General features: G+C 38.0%; 1 protein-coding gene across 10 annotated transcripts in view; it reads right to left on the minus strand.

The window, feature by feature from the left end:
- The window catches only part of RTTN (rotatin), a 159,942-nt gene that overhangs the window by 79,826 nt on the left and 58,849 nt on the right, over nucleotides 1-21,267 (minus strand). For all 10 annotated transcript variants that reach the window (XR_011441605.1, XR_011441606.1, XM_001493188.5 and 7 more), the window contains 5 exons: nucleotides 20,186-20,374; nucleotides 19,307-19,546; nucleotides 17,956-18,100; nucleotides 10,093-10,247; nucleotides 8,819-9,038 (listed from right to left, as the gene is read on the minus strand). Coding sequence is in view for 8 of the 10 variants with exons in the window: in XM_001493188.5 (XP_001493238.3) it covers nucleotides 8,819-9,038; nucleotides 10,093-10,247; nucleotides 17,956-18,100; nucleotides 19,307-19,546; nucleotides 20,186-20,374 (949 nt within the window). In the remaining 2 variants the exon portion in view is untranslated. The remainder of the gene's footprint in view (nucleotides 1-8,818; nucleotides 9,039-10,092; nucleotides 10,248-17,955; nucleotides 18,101-19,306; nucleotides 19,547-20,185; nucleotides 20,375-21,267) is intronic.

The following is a 21,267-nucleotide window of genomic DNA, read 5'->3' on the forward strand; positions in this document are numbered from 1 at the left end:
GCGGGGGAACTTTCAAAGGCCGGATCGGCGACCCGGAGGGGAAGCGCCGGAGCTCCCCCAGGCAGCAGACAAAACTCTCTGTCTGCCGGTAGCAGAGGGGCCACGCTGAGCACTCAGGGCTCCCGGCACAGGCCCGGAGAGAAGCCCAGAGGGCGGGGCGACCCCCAGCTGCCGTTGCCCGCCCCGTGGGACTAGGGATTGCCGGAGATCTCGGAGAGGACCGGGGCGGGGGAACTTTCAAAGGCGGGTCCGGCGACCCGGTGGAGAAGCGCCGGAGCTCCGCCCGGGCAGCAGACAAAACTCTCTGTCTGCCATTAGCAGAGGGGCCACGCCCAGCATTCAGGGCTCCCGGCAGAGGCTCGGACAGAAGCCCAGAGGGCGGGGCGTCCCCCAGCTGCCGTTGCCCGCCCCGTGGGACTAGGGATTGCCGGAGATCTCGGAGAGGACCGGGGCGGGGGAACTTTCAAAGGCGGGTCCGGCGACCCGGAGGGGAAGCGCCGGAGCTCCGCCAGGCAGCAGACAAAACTCTCTGACTGCCGGTAGCAGAGGGGCCACGCCCAGCATTCAGGGCTCCCGGCAGAGGCTCGGACAGAAGCCCAGAGGGCGGGGCGTCCCCCAGCTGCCGTTGCCCGCCCCGTGGGACTAGGGATTGCCGGAGATCTCGGAGAGGACCAGGGCGGGGGAACTTTCAAAGGCGGGTCCGGCGACCCGGAGGGGAAGCGCCGGAGCTCCGCCAGGCAGCAGACAAAACTCTCTGTCTGCCGGTAGCAGAGGGGCCACGCTGAGCATTCAGAGCTCCCGGCAGAGGCCCGGAGAGAAGCCCAGAGGGCGGGGCGACCCCCAGCTGCCGTTGCCCACCCGGTGAGGCTAGGGATTGCCGGAGATCTCGGAGAGGACTGGGGCTGGAGAGAGTTCCAGAGACCCAGCTTAGTAGCCTAGGGGGAAACCCTACAGGCTCACAGAAGCCTTAGGGAAAGCCTCTGCACAGCACCAGTAGAAGGCACCCAGCCGCCAGCCACAAGGCTGGAAGACCCCAGGGCAAAAGCAGCATAGCTAGGTGTACTAACCACAGACTGTAGAAGATGCCAATAGCTCTCCTGCGACCCATAGAGGACAAGTGAGATTTGGTGGGTGCCGACAGCAACCGAGCGACAAATAAAAGTGATCCCACCCCTGGCCGCTGGAAAAGCCCATAACACCGTTGCAGACCCCAAGGAGAGAGCGCATCTAGGTGGGCAACAACAGTAGGCACCTGCAGCCTGAAGCCCCCCGTGACGGCCCCCACGGCAGAGGAGGGAATCCAAAGGGCCACTGTGGCTACGAAGAGGGGCCCAGGCCCAGTTAGCAACTACGGACAGGGTTCCTGGTTGGTGAAGTATAAACAGCTGCTCCCCCCACCGCAGCAGCTGAAACAAGTGAAAGGAGCAACTAAACTCTATCTCCATGCGGAGGCACAAATCAACATCATCAAGCAATATGAAAAAATACATTAAATCTCCAGAACAGAAAGAAAGTAACAAATACACAGAAAACAATCCCAAAGAAAATGAGATATATAACCTAAATGATGATGACTTCAAAACAGCCATCATTAAAATACTCACCGAGTTAAGAGAGAATTCTGACCGACAACTCAACGAGTTCAGGAGCTATGTCACAAAAGAGTTTGATACGATAAAGAAGAACCAAACAGAAATACTGGAAATGAAGAACACAATAGAGGAGATTAAGAAAAATCTAGATGCTCTGAACAGTAGGGCCGATAATATGGAGGAAAGAATTAGCAATTTGGAAGATGGCAATATAGAATTGTTGCAGGCAGAGGAGGAGAGAGAAGCAAGACTTAAAAGAAATGAAGAAACTCTCCGAGAATTATCAGACACAATTAGGAGATGCAACGTAAGGATTATAGGTATACCAGAGGGAGAAGAGAAGGAGAAAGGGGCAGAAAACCTATTCAAAGAAATAATGGCTGAGAACTTCCCAAATCTGGTGAGGGAGATGGATCTTCAGGTGACAGAAGCCAATAGATCTCCAAACTTTATCAATGCAAGAAGACCAACTCCACGGCATATAGTAGTGAAGCTAGCAAAAGTCAACGACAAGGAGAAAATATTAAGGACAGCCAGGCAAAAGAAACTAACCTACAAAGGAACCCCCATCAGGCTATCAGCAGATTTCTCAGCAGAAACTTTACAGGCTAGAAGAGAGTGGAATGATATATTCAAAAATCTGAAGGACAAAAACCTACAGCCGAGAATTCTCTACCCAGCGAAAATATCCTTCAAATACGATGGAGAAATAAAAACTTTCCCAGATAAACAAAAATTAAGGGAGTTCATTGCCACAAAACCTCCTCTTCAGGAAATCCTCAGGAAAACCCTCATTCCTGAAAAATCCAAAAAAGGAAAGGGGCTACAAAACCAAGAGCAGAGGAGATAAGTAGAAGGACAACAACAGAGAGTAGCAGCTCTACATCAGAACAGATTAAACCATGGGACGAGAAACAAAGGAAACTGAAGAAAACCGGAAAACAAGACACAAAATGGTAGTGGTAGGCCCCCACGTCTCAATAATCACTCTAAATGTAAACGGATTGAACTCCCCAATCAAAAGACACAGAGTGGCAGGATGGATCAAAGAACAAGATCCAACAATATGCTGCCTCCAGGAAACACACCTCAGCCCCAAAGACAAACACAGACTCAGAGTGAAGGGATGGAGAACAATACTCCAAGCTAATAATGAACAAAAGAAAGCAGGTGTCGCTATACTAATATCAGACAAGGTAGATTTCAAAGCAAAACAGATAAAGAAAGACAAAGAGGGACAGTATATAATGATAAAAGGGACTCTCCACCAAGAAGACATAACACTTATAAATATATACGCACCCAACACAGGAGCACCAAAATTTGTAAAGCAACTCTTAATAGAACTAAAAGAAGACATCAACAACAATACAATAATAGTAGGGGACCTCAACACACCATTAACACCAATGGACAGAACATCCAGACAGAAAATCAACAAGGAAATAATAGAATTAAATGAAAAATTAGACCAGATGGACTTAATAGATATATATAGAACACTTCATCCAAAAACAGCAGGTTACACATTCTTCTCAAGTGCACATGGAACATTCTCAAGGATTGACCATATTTTGGGAACCAAAGCAAACATCAATAAATACAAGAGAGTTGAAATAATATCAAGCATCTTTTCTGATCATAACGCTATTAAACTAGAAATCAACTACAAGAAAAAAGCAGAGAAAGGTGCAAAAATGTGGAGACTAAACAACACGCTTCTCAACAAACAATGGATCATTGAAGAAATTAAAGAAGAAATCAAATATTATCTGGAGACAAATGAAAATGAGAACACGACATACCAAATCATTTGGGATGCAGCAAAAGCAGTCCTAAGAGGGAAATTCATCGCAATACAGGCTCACCTCACTAAACAAGAAAAAGCTCACGTAAGCAACCTCAAACGACACCTAACAGAACTAGAAAAAGAAGAACAAACAAGGCCCAGAGTCAGTAGAAGGAGGGAAATAATAAAAATAAGAGCAGAAATAAACGATATTGAAACAAAAAAGACAATAGAAAGGATCAATGAAACAAAGAGTTGGTTCTTCGAAAGAATTAACAAAATTGACAAACCCCTAGCCAGACTCACCAAGAAAAGAAGAGAGAAATCGCAAATTAATAAAATCAGGAATGACAGAGGAGAAATCACAACAGATACCAATGAAATACAAGAGATCATAAGAGAATACTATGAAAAACTATATGCCAACAAATTGAACAACCTGGAAGAAATGGACAAATTCCTAGACTCCTACAATCTCCCCAAACTGAATCAGGAAGAAATGGAGAATCTGAATAGACCAATCACAAGTAAGGAAATAGAAACGGTAATCAAAAACCTCCCCAAAAACAAGAGTCCAGGACCAGACGGCTTCTCTGGAGAATTCTACCAAACATTCAAAGAAGACTTAATACCTATTCTCCTCAAACTGTTCCAGAAAATTGAGAAAGATGGAGAACTCCCTAACACATTCTATGAAGCCAACATCACTCTGATCCCCAAACCTGACAAGGACAACACAAAGAAGGAGAACTACAGGCCGATATCACTGATGAACATAGATGCAAAAATCCTCAACAAAATTTTGGCAAACCGATTACAGCAATACATCAAAAAGATTATACACCATGATCAAGTGGGATTTATACCAGGGACACAGGGATGGTTCAACATCCGCAAGTCAATCAACGTGATACACTACATTAACAAAATGAAAACCAAAAACCACATGATCATCTCAATAGATGCAGAGAAAGCATTCGACAAGATCCAACACCCATTTATGATAAAAACCCTCAGTAAAATGGGTATAGATGGAAAGTACCTCAACATAATAAAGGCCATATATGATAGACCCACAGCCAACATCATACTCAATGGACAAAAGCTGAAAGCCATCCCTCTGAGGACAGGAACAAGACAAGGGTGCCCACTTTCACCACTCCTATTCAACATAGTTCTGGAGGTGCTGGCCAGAGCAATTCGGCAGGAAAAAGAAATAAAAGGAATCCAAATAGGTAACGAAGAAGTAAAACTCTCGTTGTTTGCAGACGACATGATCTTATACATAGAAAACCCCAAAGAATCCACAGAAAAACTATTAGAAATAATCAACAACTACAGCAAAGTAGCAGGGTATAAAATTAACGTGCATAAATCAGTAGCATTTCTATACACTAACAATAAACTAACAGAAAAAGAACTCAAGCACTCTATCCCATTCACAATCGCAACGAAAAGAATAAAATACCTTGGGATAAACTTAACCAAGGAAGTGAAGGATCTATACAATGAAAACTACAAGACTCTCTTGAAAGAAATAGGCGATGACATAAAGAGATGGAAAGACATCCCTTGCACATGGATTGGAAGAATAAACATAGTTAAAATGTCCATACTACCTAAAGCAATATACAGATTCAATGCTATCCCAATCAGAATCCCAAGAACATTCTTCACAGAAATTGAACAAACAATCCTAAAATTCATATGGGGCAACAAAAGACCGCGAATTGCTAAAGCAATCCTGAGCAAGAAAAACAAAGCCGGCGGAATCACAATCCCCGATTTCAAAACATACTACAAAGCTACAGTGATCAAAACAGCATGGTACTGGTACAAAAACAGGTCCACAGATCAATGGAACAGAATTGAAAGCCCAGAGATAAAACCACACATCTATGGACAGCTAATCTTCGACAAAGGAGCAGAGGGCCTACAATGGAGAAAAGAAAGTCTCTTCAACAAATGGTGCTGGGAAAACTGGACAGCCACATGCAAAAGATTGAAAATTGACCATTCTTTTTCACCACACACCAAAATAAACTCAAAATGGATCAAAGACCTAAAGATTAGGCCTGAGACAATAAGTCTTTTGGAAGAGAATATAGGCAGTACACTCTTTGACATCAGTTTCAAAAGAATCTTTTTGGACACTGTAACTCCTCAGTTGAGGGAAACAATAGAAAGAATAAACAAATGGGACTTCATCAGACTAAAGAGCTTCTTCAAGGCAAGGGAAAACAGGATTGAAACAAAAAAACAGCTCACTAATTGGGAAAAAATATTTACAAGCCACTTATCCGACAAAGGGTTAATCTCCATAATATACAAAGAACTCACACTACTTAACAACAAAAAAACAAACAACCCGATCAAAAAATGGGCAGAGGACATGAACAGACATTTCTCAAAAGAAGATATGAATATGGCCAATAGACACATGAAAAGATGTTCATCATCGCTAATCATCAGGGAAATGCAAATCAAAACTACACTAAGATATCACCTTACCCCCGTTAGATTGGCAAAAACATCCAAAACCAAGAACGACAAATGTTGGAGAGGTTGTGGAGAAAGAGGAACCCTCATACACTGTTGGTGGGAATGCAAACTGGTACAGCCACTATGGAAAACAGTATGGAGATTTCTCAAAAAGTTAAAAATAGAAATACCCTATGACCCAGCCATCCCATTACTGGGTATCTATCCTAAGAACCTGATATCAGATATCTCAAGAGTCCGTTGCACCCCTATGTTCATTGCAGCATTATTTACAATAGCCAAGACGTGGAACCAGCCTACATGCCCAGAAACTAATGATTGGATAAAGAAGATGTGGTATATATACACAATGGAATACTACTCAGCCATAAAAAAAGACGAAATTGGCCCATTCACAACAATGTGGATGGACCTCGAGGGTATTATGTTAAGCGAAATAAGTCAGTCAGAGAAAGACGAACTCTATATGACTCCACTCATAGGTGGAAATTAGTATATTGAGAAGGAGATCTGATTGGTGGTTACCAGGGAAAAGGGGGGGTGGGGGGAGGGTACGGAGGGGGAAGTGGTGTACCCACAACATGACTAACAAAAATGTACAACTGAAATCTCACAAGGTTGTAATCTATCATAACATTAATAAAAAAAAAAAAAAAAAAAAAAAAAAAAAAAAAGAAAAAGTGAAGGCCATGCTTAGAGGGTAATTAGAGCTAAGAATGTCTATTTGAGAAATCTAAAAAAAAATCAATAAAGACTCTACCTTAAAATATTAGAAAAAGAGTCATAAATTAAAACAAAAGGAGAAGGAAATAATATTAAGCATAAATAAATAAAATAGGGGAAAAACATTAAAGACAGGATCAACAAAGCCAAAGGTTCATTCTTTGAAAAGACTCATAAAACACACAAACCGCTAGGAAGACCAATCAAGAAAACAACAGAGAAGGAATAATTAACATCTGGTATGAAATGGGACCTCACTACAGATCTGACGGATATTTTAAAAAATGAGGGGCCAGCCCAATGGTGTACTGGTTAAGTTCGTGCACTGGACTTTGGTGGCCCGGGGTTTGTAGGTTTGGGTCTCAGACATGGACCTACACAGCACTCATCAAGCTATGCTGTGGCAGCATCCTACATACGAAATAGAGGAAGATTGGCACAGATGTTAGCTCAGGGGCAATCTTCCTCACCAGAAAAAAAAAATTATTTCATGAATATTTTAGAGCAATGAATTCAAAAATTTAGATAAAATTCTAGAAAAACATAACTTACTAAGACTGACACAAAAAATAGAAAATCTGAATAATTCTAGATTTAAAAAATTCAATTGCAATCTTCCCAAAAAGAAAATTCCAGGCCTGGATTGCTTCATCATCAAATTCTACTAAACATTCAAGAAAGAAATAACACCAATCTAAATCAACTATTCCAAAGAAGGAAAAAGTCATATAAAGAAAATTATATACATATAAGGGTGAACTAATTTTGATATTAAAACTTGACAAGAGAAAGAAGAAAAATGCCGATAATTCTAAAAACATTTTTTGCATAAGAAAATTGGTAGAGTAATCCTAAAAACATTAACAAACAAATCTGTTAATATAAAAAGGAATAATACATCACAACCTAGTTGAAATTCTTCCAGAAATGCAGGATTTTTTAACATTTTAAAATCACTCAATATAATTCATCACCTTAGTGGAATATAGGAGAAAAATCATATATCTTAAAAAATACAGAGAAGCAATACACATTTATGATTTTTAACAGAAACCCTTAGGAAAGTAGGACTAGAAAAAAACTTCCTTAATCTTATGTTTATTTAATTAATTAAAAAAAAATACCACAAACAGCACATTGAAAGGTGACAAATGAAAGGCCTTTCCTTTCAGTTTGAAAACAAGCCTGGCTGGGTACATGGTTACTATATAAAATGGAGCACATCTGCATAGACACGTTAGAAAGTAAAATTTCAAAAATTCATTTTCACTGAAAGACAAGAATTTCATAGGGGAAGAATCCAAAACCACTCTAACCTGGAAGAAAAAGAAAAACCAAATGTCCTTCAACATTGTAGCAAAGAGAATACTATATAAAAATGAAACTAAGCTAACTCCACCTACAGGTGGCAAAATGAATAACTCACATAAGCAGAATGATGAAAGAAAGTAGTCATAGGATGCCACTTTACAAAATCAAAAAAAATCAAGAATTACTGTATCTACGGACACATAATTAAGTGGTAAAACTAACAAGAAATGCAAAGAAGTGATTATCATAAAACTCAAAATAAGAACTGCCTTTTGGGAGAGGAAGAGAGATTGGGGGGGAGTATGATCAATGCTTTCAGTGTGCCAGCTATGCTCTATTTTTAGACTAGAGGTGGTTACATGGGTGCTCGCTATGTGATGATTGAGTTACGCATTTACATTTTGTGTATTTTCTGCATATGTGCTGCATTTCACAAATAAAAGCATTAAACAGGGGCAGGCCCCGTAGCCAGGTGGTTGAGTTCATATGCTCCACTTTAGGGGCCCAGGGTTTTGCTGGTTCAGATCCTGGGCACAGACCTAGCACCACTCATCAAGCCACGCCGTGGCTTGATGAACAGAATGAGAAGGACCTACAACTGGAATATACAACTATGTACTAGGGTGTTTGGGGGAGAAGAAGGAAAAAAAAAAGATTGGCAACAGATGTTAGCTCAAGTGTCAATCTTAAAAAAAAAGTGATCTTACATATTGTTAGCAAAAATCATTAAAATATTTCACCATTATGATATCATATAAATACTGAATAATAATTAACATTAAATATAGTAATATATATGCACTTAACATAGGCCTAGCACACAGTAAGTGATCAATAGCTATTTTGGGGGGGTAAGAGGTTGTTACTATTGTTATTACAGTCATTGGTTATTTTTACTTACTTCAAGGAGACCTGACAAGTACTTCACACAAATTTCAAGTGGCTTTGTGAGAGGAGAATGTGAGCTCCATCCTGGGAACGCTGTGAGGTGAGCCATCCCTCGTAAGGTCCTCTCAAGCGAAGGCAGGCCATAGAAGTGAGGCGCATCCGAGACTCTCAGACACTGGAGCAGTTTCAGAGCCAGCTGCGTTTGGAAAACATAAAAAAGTTCCAGGCATTTCCTGTGTACGTAAAGGAGGGAAAAAATCAACCAGAGAACAAATGTGATGAGTTTAATGTGCTTTCTCACTGGTAATAGAGGGTCATTAACAACTTACTGTATCAGAAAAGTGTGAACTAGGGGAAAGGCAGAAAATATTCCCTCTCAAAATAAGCCTTTTCAAGGAAAAGATCAAATACCATCTAGGATCTACGATGTAAACTACAAGTAACAATTACACTGAAAAATACATAAATGGATATTGGTATTGCCACCCAATAATGAAACTAAAGTTGGAATGAAAAATTAAATACATACTTTCAATGAGTTTAATTAGCATATATTAAACCCATACATTTAATCATTCAGTATCAGTAAAATACTGAATTTTTAATTGGATAAGATGAATTTTTTTTCCCCAGGAAGCTAAAATAAAAGGGAAAAAAAAGGTTTTAATGAGTTTGACACAATTTAAACAAAACTGTCAGAAACAGGACAATCGAGAACATTTTCGATTAGAAAACAAAATTCCTTAAATTAAGCAGCTAAGCATGGATCCAAAGATATAATTCCTGCAAGAAATAACAGCACTGTATAACAAAACATAGAACAAAATCTGAAATTTCTTCAGTTTTACAGATCTTTAGACTCCAAAACTGACAACTACTCACTACATTGCTACGTATTCCATCACAGTCTTACAGGTGGACACAGAGAATTTTATCTAATTTTTTAAATTTTTAAAAAGGTAAAACTACAGATACATATTTGAAAATCCTCAATATAAAAATAGCCATACTTGGTATGAGTACTCAGGTAGAAGCGTAGAGAATTAAGACAGGATCAAGAACTAAAACCTAGAGAACAAAAAAATACTGCATGTGTGTGTGTGAAATTACAATCAGGCTGTACGAAATATTGAATTGAAACAAAAACAAAAAGACCACTCAACTGATTATTATTGAAGTCTTTCCTCCTCTTAATTTGAAACAAGTGAAAAGTAAAACTCTTTAGAAATCAAAAGAAAACTAGGTTGTATATAAATGTCCCCAAACCTTCAATGATACAAATGGTACCTGTCAGTAACTGCCATGAAACTGAGCAGCAAGGTATTGTAAAGAGCAATCAGTTCTTTCTGGAGTTCTTGTCTGACAGCAGTCCGGATGTCATCTGTTTCCTCTTGTGCCTGTGACTCCGCCAGAACCAGCAGGTCTAAAAGTGGGTTTGGACTCTAAAAAATGAAATTTGTAAAAAACACATTTACTCTCTAATTGAGCTATGTGCTGTTTTGCATACAGGTTTTCATTGCTAATCATGTTCTGGATTAACTGAGAGTTCTATTAGCTAACTAGTCAGTGTGGGTCTCTACCGCATTAGTAGAGATGTTCTAAACTCAAAAGGCACCTCATATGTTATCTAAACAAAAGGAATGCAGATCTATTTTGCAAAACACAGAGAAGCACAATGAGCAAAGCAAAAACCACTCATCATCACACCTCACAGAGACAGCCGCTATTAGTATACTGGTACATACTCTTCTTTTTGTGTATATGAGTATAAATATAAACAGAATTATAATTCTATATTTTTAACAAAACTGAGATCAAGCGGAAAAACCCTCTACTGTAATCATTCTTTTTACTTAATGTTATTATCAATATTTCCTCAAAAACACTATCTTAATATCTGATTGTTTTTCAACCACAGGAATTTGCCACATCAACTGCTGGGTAATCAATCAGCAATTTCTAACTTCACTGAGCTACAGCAGTGCGCTCGACTCTGATTAGATCCCACATATGGATTCTAAGCAACGAAATCAATAAGTCAAAACATTCTAATAGTTTTAATGCTTTCAATATATATTGCCAATTGTCCGTGCAAACAGTGTACCAATACATACGACTAAGCAGGGGATGAGAAGGCCCACAGCATCCAAGCCCAGGCTGAGTATTATGACTTGTGATCTCTGCCAGTTTGACAGGCTGATAAACAAATAAAACTAGGACTATTTAAATTTTTTCCTGTTTTCCAACTTAAAAAAGGTAGCGAAAGAAATGTAATAGGATTATCTCTAATAATATTGAAAGAGTAGAAATGTTAGATTAATCAGCAGCATTAAAGATACATGTTATATTTATTAATCACCTATAACATCACAGGCACTGTGTTAAAAAGTGAAAGAAGGGGGCTGGCCCCGTGGCCGAGTGGTTAAGTTCGCGCGCTCCGCTGCAGGCGGCCCAGTGTTTCGTCGGTTCGAATCCTGGGCGCGGACATGGCACTGCTCGTCAGACCACGCTGAGGCAGCGTCCCACATGCCACAACTAGAGGAACCCACAACGAAGAATACACAACTATGTACCAGGGGGCTTTGGGGAGAAAAAGGAAAAAATAAAATCTTTTAAAAAAAAAAAAAAAAGTGAAAGAAAACAAGATCTAGGGGCTGGCCCCGTGGCCGAGTGGTTAAGTTCGCGCGCTCCGCTGCAGGCGGCCCAGTGTTTCGTTAGTTCGAATCCTGGGCGCGGACATGGCACTGCTCATCAAACCACATTGAGGCAGCGTCCCACATGCCACAACTAGAAGGACCCACAACGAAGAATATACAACTATGTACCAGGTGGATTTGGGGAGAAAAAGGAAAAAAATAAAATCTTAAAAAAAAATAAGTAAATAAGAGAAAACAAGATCTCATTTAACTTTTTGATTAAACTAGATGATTTGCATTTTCCTATTTTACAGATGGGCAAATGGAAGTTTATAAAAAAAAATTAAGAAACTTGTTCAAAGTCATACGAATGAGCAGAGCAAGGATTCAACCTCAGAATCGTCTTACTTCAAAGTTGGTTAACATTCCGTCCCCAGCATTATGTGACATCAATAGTGCATATCACAACATACGAAAAGAGAGAAAATCAAAATGTAATTACTGTTGTCATGAAATTCCTCACTTAAAGAACTCAATTCAAAAATAACTGCTTTCTTCTTAGGGAAAAGAAATGGAAAAAACGGGAAGAAAATTCCAAGTTGTTTATACCAAGCAGTATGTGGAGTACACTTCAATCAGGTATACATGATTATAAATAATATAATTAAGAGCTTTTGAAAAGTGTAGGGGAGATGTTTTGCCTTTAATTTGCTTTACTATGTTTTACACCTAAGCAGGGTTTTTTTTTTTTTTTGAGGAAGATCAGCCCTGAGCTAACATCTGCTACCAATCCTCCTCTTTTTGCCGAGGAAGACTAGCCTGAGCTAATATCCATGCCCATCTTCCTCTACTTTATATGTGGGACGCCTACCACAGCATGGCTTGCCAAGTGCTGCCATGTCTGCACCCGGGATCCAAACTGGTAAACCCTGGGCCGCCAAAGCAGAATGTGCACACTTAACCGCTGCGCCACCTGGCCAGCCCCAAAGCAGCATTTTTTTTCAGCTTTTCCTTTCATCTTGAAAAAGAAGTGACTCATTTGATCAAGTAAAATTATATAAAACATAACTACAACTTCTATGTTTCATACATGAACAATTAAGACACACATTTAATAAAGCCACAAAAATAAACACATATTCTATAGTGTTCTTAGCCCCAAATAACCACAGGCTGACTTACACCCACACTTACTCCAACTCTGATAAATACTGACAAAATGAACAAGCTGTTTTTAATGCAAACCTCATCTTGGTAAAATATAATTTTACTATCAGGAATTATTAATTCTGATATACAGATAAATATTAAGTAAAAGCTACTAATTAATATACGAACGTATTGATACATTATGCATATACCTAACATTAAGATGCTTCCAAAGAGTCTCATCCTATTAATAACTTGCTTCTGCTTGTAAATTGCTGACACTTTTTCCCTTTATAACATATCTTGGATTTACACGTTAACATTAAGATTCAGTGAAGCTTGGCAGCATCACTTCTAAAATATGGGATGAATTATCATTCCTCAAGTATAACTGAGAACAGAATAGACGTCTCTGCTGATGCCTATTGATCTCAAGTGCTTAAGCATACTTGAAGGTTTTGTTTTCAGACATTAGTATTCAATCTTAATTTTAAGTCAACTACTGGGGCCATTATTTTGTCACCGTTGACCTCCAAAAGGCAAGAATTTCTAATGATGGTTCATTTTCCTTACGCACACAGTTACCACTCCTCATATGCAATTTTCCAACCATCAGCAGCCTACAACAGCAGGATGTGCAATGCCCTCTATGAACTCTGAGTGCACACGTGCCTGTGAAAGTCGGCCAACAGAGAGAGACATATGCTGCGCAGTTCTAAACAGCTTCCCCCCCAAAAATTACGGCCCTACTTTTATGAACTTCCATCAAAAAACTCATTCTGAAAAGAGAGGTTCTCAAACTCAGCACATCTAGGTTGTTTTAGATATTAACAAAATGTCATTAAAATTAAATATAGATTAGTGATATAATAAATCCCTAAAGTGTCCAAGTTTAAATGTTTGTAATAATGAATGTATTCAATGTTTGAATTAAAATGTTTGTTATAATGAATGTTTTGATAAAACACAAATTTCCACAAGATAAAGTTGAGAAATCTTCCCTCAGTAAATTAGCTGATTTTCTTCACATTTCCTATTAGCATTCTTCTGCCTAAGCGGGTATCATATCTGCCTAATTTTGTTAGTTTCTGCCACCATCGCTTTTACACATCTTTTCATTTTACATGCATACGTTCAAAACAATTCCTTCGGAAATGTTATTTTACTGACCTTCTTAAATAATTTCTCACTTATTTTAACCACTTTAATGATAAACTTTAAAAGGCACTTGACTTTCTATTTTCAGGCTTCCTTTATTTTGAACGTTGATTAGTTCATAATACTTAATAATTTAATCCTTGCAGCACGAGGTTTAGAGAGGAAGCCCTCCTGTTGGATGCTTAAGTCCACTTTGCTCACCCTTAAAAGTATTATTACTTATAACACTAGTGATGACAATAAATGAGGAGGTAAAGTAAAAGTTTTCCAAAGACAGCCTGGATACCATACCAAGTCAAATAAATTTAATTATACCAAAAATCCTTTTCCAAAAGTGCATTAAAATTACAGTACAATCATCTAGAATCTTGTAGAAATTTCATCTTACTTTCAAAACTATAAATAAGTTATACAATATACATCAGCATTCATAACACACTACAAAATTGACAACCGTTTAAATGTAAAATTTTAACTATAGTTACAGTTACATAATTTAGACAAATACATTTTAACATGCATAGTGATTTTTGTATTGTTATATACTATATAAAAAGTCTTGCACACAAACATTCAATTATTGCACAGATTTTCAAGAAAAGATTCTAAAACCAAATAAAGCCAACATACTGCTAAAATTTTCACAACCCAAATCAACCATAATCTCCAGAATACAAGAACTCTAACCTAAGAAGGAGATGTTCTAGAGCTTATTCTTTTTAAAAAATAAGTAAAAAGATTATGAAATTATAAAAAATTTATAGCTCAAAAGTCGATTTGAGTTATCAAAAAATTTATTCAGAAGAAAAGCTTCATAGAGGTTCTCTTAATATTTCAATATCCAATCTCTAAAATATTTAAGCATGCTTAAAAGCTAAAAGACGAATTGTAATGACATTAGGTTTTACTGTTTTGCTTTATTAAAAATGTTCAGAAAATAAGTGTCTTCAAACACTTCTTTAATTTTTTAATAATTAAAAGATAAGAGAAAATCAAAGTAAATATGGCACTTTGAAATCATCTTTGAGAAAGTAACAGAAGGGCAAACGTTATTGAACAATTAATCTATGTACTTTGGAAGTTCAATCTTCTTACAAAGGATCCAAAAAATGTACTATAAGGAAATTAGTCTTTGTCTCTCATTTGTGTTATAAATATTTTTCTCAATTTATCATGTCTTTAACTATGTTTAAAGTATTTCTTGCTATACATACAGAAGATAATAAAACTCAGACACAAATGTCTTTCCCCTGGACAACTGTTCTGTCAAAAAATTTCAAAAAATGAAAATAAAGTTAATCTGAAAGAAGTAAAAATGACTAGAGAAAAATATAGAAAATAAAGTTTATTAAGGAAAAATTTGTTAAAATATTTAAAAAATGTAGTCCTTCAGAAAATACAGGCATATCAAAGGAACATACTACAAGTTCAATCAAAGAGTCATGTACATATAGCAGGTCAGCTTATGATTTTTAAAAACTGGTGGCAATTCAAATCAGGGTTAGATACATGATAGGGAAAACTGCTAACCATTCAAAAAAAATAATCTACATCAAAAGAAGTTCCAAATGAACAAAGAAGTAAATGAAGATAAAACCTTAAAAGTTATAAAAGAAGACATGAAAGTGTTTACTCAAAACTTTTCAGTAGAGATCTTTCCAAGAAGGTAAATAATTTATAACCTGTAAGGAAAGAAATCTATAACCATGACTACCTAAAAATAATATGGCAGTGAATAAAACAATAACTCGTCCTCACGCAGTCTACATTCTAGTGGGGTAGAGTGGGGTGAGGTGGACAGACAGCGAACAAAGATATTCCACAGGTGGGAGTGATAAGTGATAAGCAACGCAGAGACATAAACTAGGATAAGCAGGCAGAGAGTCAGGCATGGAGGGATGCCATATTAGACGTGACTGTCAGAGAAGGCTCCTCTGACAAACATTTGAAAAGAGCTCTGAGTAAGTGTGGTAGTCAGTCATACAGATATCTAGGGGAAGAGCTTTCCAGCCGGAGAGAAGAGGAAATGCAAAGGCACTCACTAGCTGTAAGTGCCACGTTTGAAAAACAACCAGCAGCCAATGTGGCTGGAACAGAACAAGAGGACTACAGAGGTAGGAGATGAGGTCAGAAAGATATTCAGAATCAAGTTCAAACAGAGCCTTGTAGGCTATGAGCTTAATCTGAATGAGAGAGGAAGCTGGCGGAGGGTTTTGAGCAGAAGACTGACATGATGTGACTTAAGGTTAAGAGCACTGTAGCAGCTGTCTAAGAACCACAGCTGCAGGCGTGGAAGCTGGAAGGCCTGCAATAACCCAGGGGAGGGGTGGTTTTTCACACACACACTCCTGTAAGGCTATTACTAAATGTGGAAATTATAATCATGGGACACCATTTAAATATTATAAAAGATGAAACGTAGAAATAACTAACAAAAGCTAGGAGATAAAAGGAGTAGATAAGACAGGAAAATAAGATAACTAAGTCCAAAATACCATAAGCATGGTCAGAAGGCAAATTACAAGAAAAAAACATTTGCAACTCACATCATAGGTAAAGGGCTAATCTCCCTAATTTACGAAAAGCTCCTCTGTTACCAGAAAAAAAAAAAAAGACCAAGAGAATCTAAAAATCCAGTTGAGGCGCACAACTAGCAAGGGCATCAAACAAGTCCCAGAAAAGGAGACAAGGACCCAAACATGACAAGAGCATCTCACTCAAAGTAAGAATCATCACTTACAAAAAACAAAAACAAAAAAATCTCAATACAGATGCACACACACAGCTATCTTTGCAATTTGTAACTGACTTGGCAATTACGGTTCTAGGAATTTAGTCTATAAGTATACTGGAATTTGTAATGTGGTCCGTAGTTTCCATTCTTGCTAAATTTTAACAAGTTATAAAATTAAGGTTATGTATTCTCCTGTAATTAGCAACATACTTCCTCAGTGCCTAAGTTTACTACTGAGTTACGACATGTTTGTGGAGAGCTCACTAGGTGCGGGGCTCTAGTGTAGATGCTGGGGATGCAACTGTGAATGAAACGGACCCGATTTTCACCAGTCTACAATAAGGCAGAAGATAATAAACATCTAATCAAGCTTTATACACACACAAACATTCATATACATAATATATAGATTTTTTAAATCTATAAAAACTGTAAAAAGTACTCTCAATTAGAATTTCTAACTTACACCATATTGGCACTTTGTACTGTTATAGAGAATCCTGTTTTCAGACAAGCTTTGCAAATGTATTAACATATAACGGAACATATTTTCTTATAAGGTCTACTATGTTCTATTTCAGTTTACACCCTCTTTTCTAATTTTTATGTGTTTTTTCCTGATTGTGCAAAAGTTTATCTTCACTAGGTTAAGTAAATTCATACAGTATCTGCAAAAAAACTACACAGATAGACCAACAATAGATAGCGAGCTAGCTTCTTGGGTTCTCGGCAAGTTTCTTAGAACATAGTCAGCTAAAAAAGTTGAGAGGAGTGGAGGCTGGAAGGGTAAATACTACAGTAAACTTACAGTAAAGCCTGAGGACCGTCTGACTCATTGTCTCCAACCTCACCATCACTATGCCCCTCACTGCCTCCACCTGCCTTTGCTCTCTGCCTCTCCACATTCCTATTTGCAGTCCCCCTACCCCAAGATCTCCACTTAAAAATACAGTTGTGGGGCCGGCCCAGTGGTGCAGCGGTTAAGTTCACACATTCCGCTTCTCGGTGGCCTGGGGTTCGCCGGTTTGGATCCTGGGCGCGGACATGGCACCGCTTGGCACGCCATGCTATGGTAGGCGTCCCACATACAAAGTAGAGGAAGATGGGCATGGATGTTAGCTCAGGGCCAGTCTTCCTCAGCAGAAAGAGGAAGACTGGCAGTAGTTAGCTCAGGGCTAATCTTCCTCAAAGAAAAAAAAAAATACAGTTGCAGCAGAAAGCTCACATACAGAACAGGTTTAATCAAACACCAAGACTGAAGGTCCCATTCATAGCGCAGACCTTTAATTTAATAAGCATAGTCACAATCATATCAGAAGGCCATGTTACTATGAACCATCTATTAAAACACGAAGACTACTTTACTAAGCATAGGTTATACAAAAATTATACTTTTCCACAATATAGTATTAATGATTTTTACAAATAAATCACTTATCAAACGTGAAACCCAAATTCCTTAATAACACTTACATGTCTAAGAAGTAATTCTAGAAGCCAGTTTAGAAGTTCTACTGATGAATTTTTTCTCTGTTCCTTCAATAACTTATTTAAAAAATGTATGATATCTATTAGTAGTTTCTCATCTTCAGTGCATGCAGGAAGCACTTGTAAAAATCTACAATAAAGAAGACGACAATCATGGCTTCTAGCTCTGTAAAGTAGTGTGCTGATAAATATTTAACAACCAGCTGAAGAGTGAGGTGCTGATTTGTTGTGTTTGCCAGTTTCTGAGGTGTAAATATCCGCCCCATGGCCAAGTGCAAGCCACCAACATAACACACAGCTGTGGAGAGATGCCAGCAGCACACCCTTATATATAGCATTTCCACAAAAAGACATAATAGGTATCAATAACCTAAAGCGCACAGGTAACAGTAAAATGCTGTAAAATAATTAGGAAGTGAAGAGTTTGCATAATCATTACCTTTATTTTTCATGTAATTTATTTAATTGTAAGTTTTATGTAATTTAATTTTTAAGAATGGCTGTGTTTAACAACTAACTTACAGAAATTCTGAAAATTTACCCATCAGCTCTCTCACAAGGCAGTCCTGGCTGGCTCCAGCACACCACCAGAAAAGCTGAATTAGTAACCTGAACTGTGAGAACTACACTAAACAAAGGAGTTCACATTTTGGAAACTCAACCTCACGTTTCAAAAATTGCACACTTTGTTTAATAGATAGTCATACATTTTATACTAAAGTCCCATGAAGACTGAAGTACAGAACTGCTGGCAACGGCTGCTTACCGGTCTTATTTGTTTCAAACATAGCCATCTGCTACCACTTAAAGTGTTAAATTACAAGCTAGAGCCTTCCCAATAACTACTAAAGGACATCCGCATGGCAACCGACTTCATGAAATCCAGAGGAAAAAGAAAATGAGATAATTCACTTAAGAACAAAACAAAAGCAAAACAAAACAAAACAGCCCAGTGCAGGTGCATCAAACCTATTACTCAGTCCACGGAGGTCTCAGCTCATGTATAACATGGACGGGAAGAAACGGTCAGTTTGCTCACCCAAGTCTTATCCTAATCATCTACTTTTGTGAGGTAACAAAACTTTCTACAGTAAGATATAAAAAAATTATATTTATTAATAAGTCTAAAATGCAATAATTAAGTTAAATTTTTCCTCTTTTGCTGTTACTAGTTATTCATTACAGATAAAAATTCTGGAGTTTTTCTTTCTAAAAAAACATTTCTCTCATGATAGCAACAATAAGATCCATGCTCTTATTTTCAAAGGTGCGGAGATGAACCCAAATACAATCCAATCCAGGGCTCAGACACGGGAAGCCTTCAGTTTACACCGACCTGTGCAGGGCTGTGTGCCAAGCCAAGGACTTCAAGGTGACCCCACACGGGCCAGCGCCACCCTTTAGAGACAATCTGTCATTCAGAAGATAAAAACTCATCCTCGTGACAGCAGCCCTCACTTCCCTGTGGGCTGCAGCCTGAACAATGGAATGGAGACAGTCCTTCAGTCCACTAGCTGTGTGTGTCATCTTCAGAGCAAGGGTGTCCTCAGAGGATAACTGTAACGTATCTAAACATCTAAACAAGAAGAGAAGATGGAAGAACAAGATAAAGCTATTTAAATAAAAGCTCACATTTGTTCTTATCACAAACCCTCTCCTAAAATTTGCTCTTTGTTTTCTTTTAATTAAAGGTTGACACAGCCAAAAGAAAATCTGGAGTATATCTGTCAATATTAGGGTTTTACACTAGCATTTCAGTGTTTATATTGACATTTTCCTGCTTACAGAAATATAAAGTAATCTTCATTCAAACAAGCAAGTGCTGACAGATTAAAATAGTAAGACTTTCAAAAGTCGTGATAATGCACTTGATTATCAGTAATGATAACAACATCCACACATACACTTACTGAGCTTCACTCCAATCTGGAGCACTCGTCCTAGTGATTTACATCTATTAACTAACCAAACTTTACATAATCTGTCAAAAAGCACAGAGCACAATGCTTTTTAATTTAAATTTCCTGGTGTGACAGTTTTTAAAAAGTAAAGACACATGCAATCTTTAAAACAAAGTAAAAATTATAACTTTCAATGAAAAAGCAGAATCGGATGATAATGAAAAAGCTACTTGAGCTAAAGGAGAAATAAAACCTAACTAATTAATTATAATCAGTTAAATGTGAATGCTTTTCAACTAAATGTAACAGCTTACTCTTGGATTTTAGTTTCAGAACTCATTTCCTTCAACAGATTATCACTCCCATGATACCAGGACAGGTTCCAAGCTATCCGCAGCATATCTGAGACGGGCTTCAAGGCCAAACAGTCAGCAGATAACGGCAACACTATGGAGTAAGGACTCACAGCATGGTGTCCAAGGACATGCACTGGTAGATGATACCTAAAGAAAACGTATACAAATAATAACACATTTTTAAATTCTTAAACACCACTGCAAACAATGAGCCACAAACGAGAGAGAGTTCTATGCCTCCCATTCCACAATAGCACAAAGATCTCTCTCATAGCCCCGATTTTAAACATTTATCATGGTTTATATATTATTCCAATTATTCTTTTGTCATCCTCTAAACTCCCAAAAACACTTTATTAAACTCTTTCCTGCAGACTTATCACACTCCATGCTGTATTAGAGCTGTTTACAGAGATGAAGTCTCTACAACGAACCACACACAAAAGGTGTTCAACTAAAACTCGAATGCCCACTTTATGCCAGAGACTGTATATTACCTATCACTCACTCACAGTTACAAGGCATGGCACTATGATAACTTACTTCACAGATGATCAAAATGAATCTTAAGGAGGCGAAACGAATTGCCTATATTCACAGGGGTCACTAAGTGACAGAATCACAACTTACTACTTTCACTGGAGAATACAGTTGCATCATCAATAAACTCAATCACTGTGTCACTAAGAGAGCCCAGAAATATTTTTAGATCTACGAACAGATTCAATTGCAGTATCTCTTAAACCGAAGCTAATTTAACAGTGTTTAATAGGACAACCATGCCTCGCATGTTCAAATGTTAAAGAATAATTTTGCTAATAAAACATATCCCATACCCCTAAGTCATGTATTTGTGACTAATATTAGATCAGTAGAATTGGGTGAGATTTCTAAGGGGAACTTTAGTGTGCTTTTTCATGTCACGTCTCTCAATAAAAGAGGCCAAGATAGAGTTCTATACACAAATCAGGCTGAATAATTTAAGTAAAGATAATACTTTTTAAAAATTGGAATTTTCCTCAAAAGTAACCAGGGCTCCT

Source organism: Equus caballus, chromosome 8, assembly GCF_041296265.1.
Source record: "Equus caballus isolate H_3958 breed thoroughbred chromosome 8, TB-T2T, whole genome shotgun sequence".
In the NCBI taxonomy this organism is placed as follows: domain Eukaryota; kingdom Metazoa; phylum Chordata; class Mammalia; order Perissodactyla; family Equidae; genus Equus; species Equus caballus.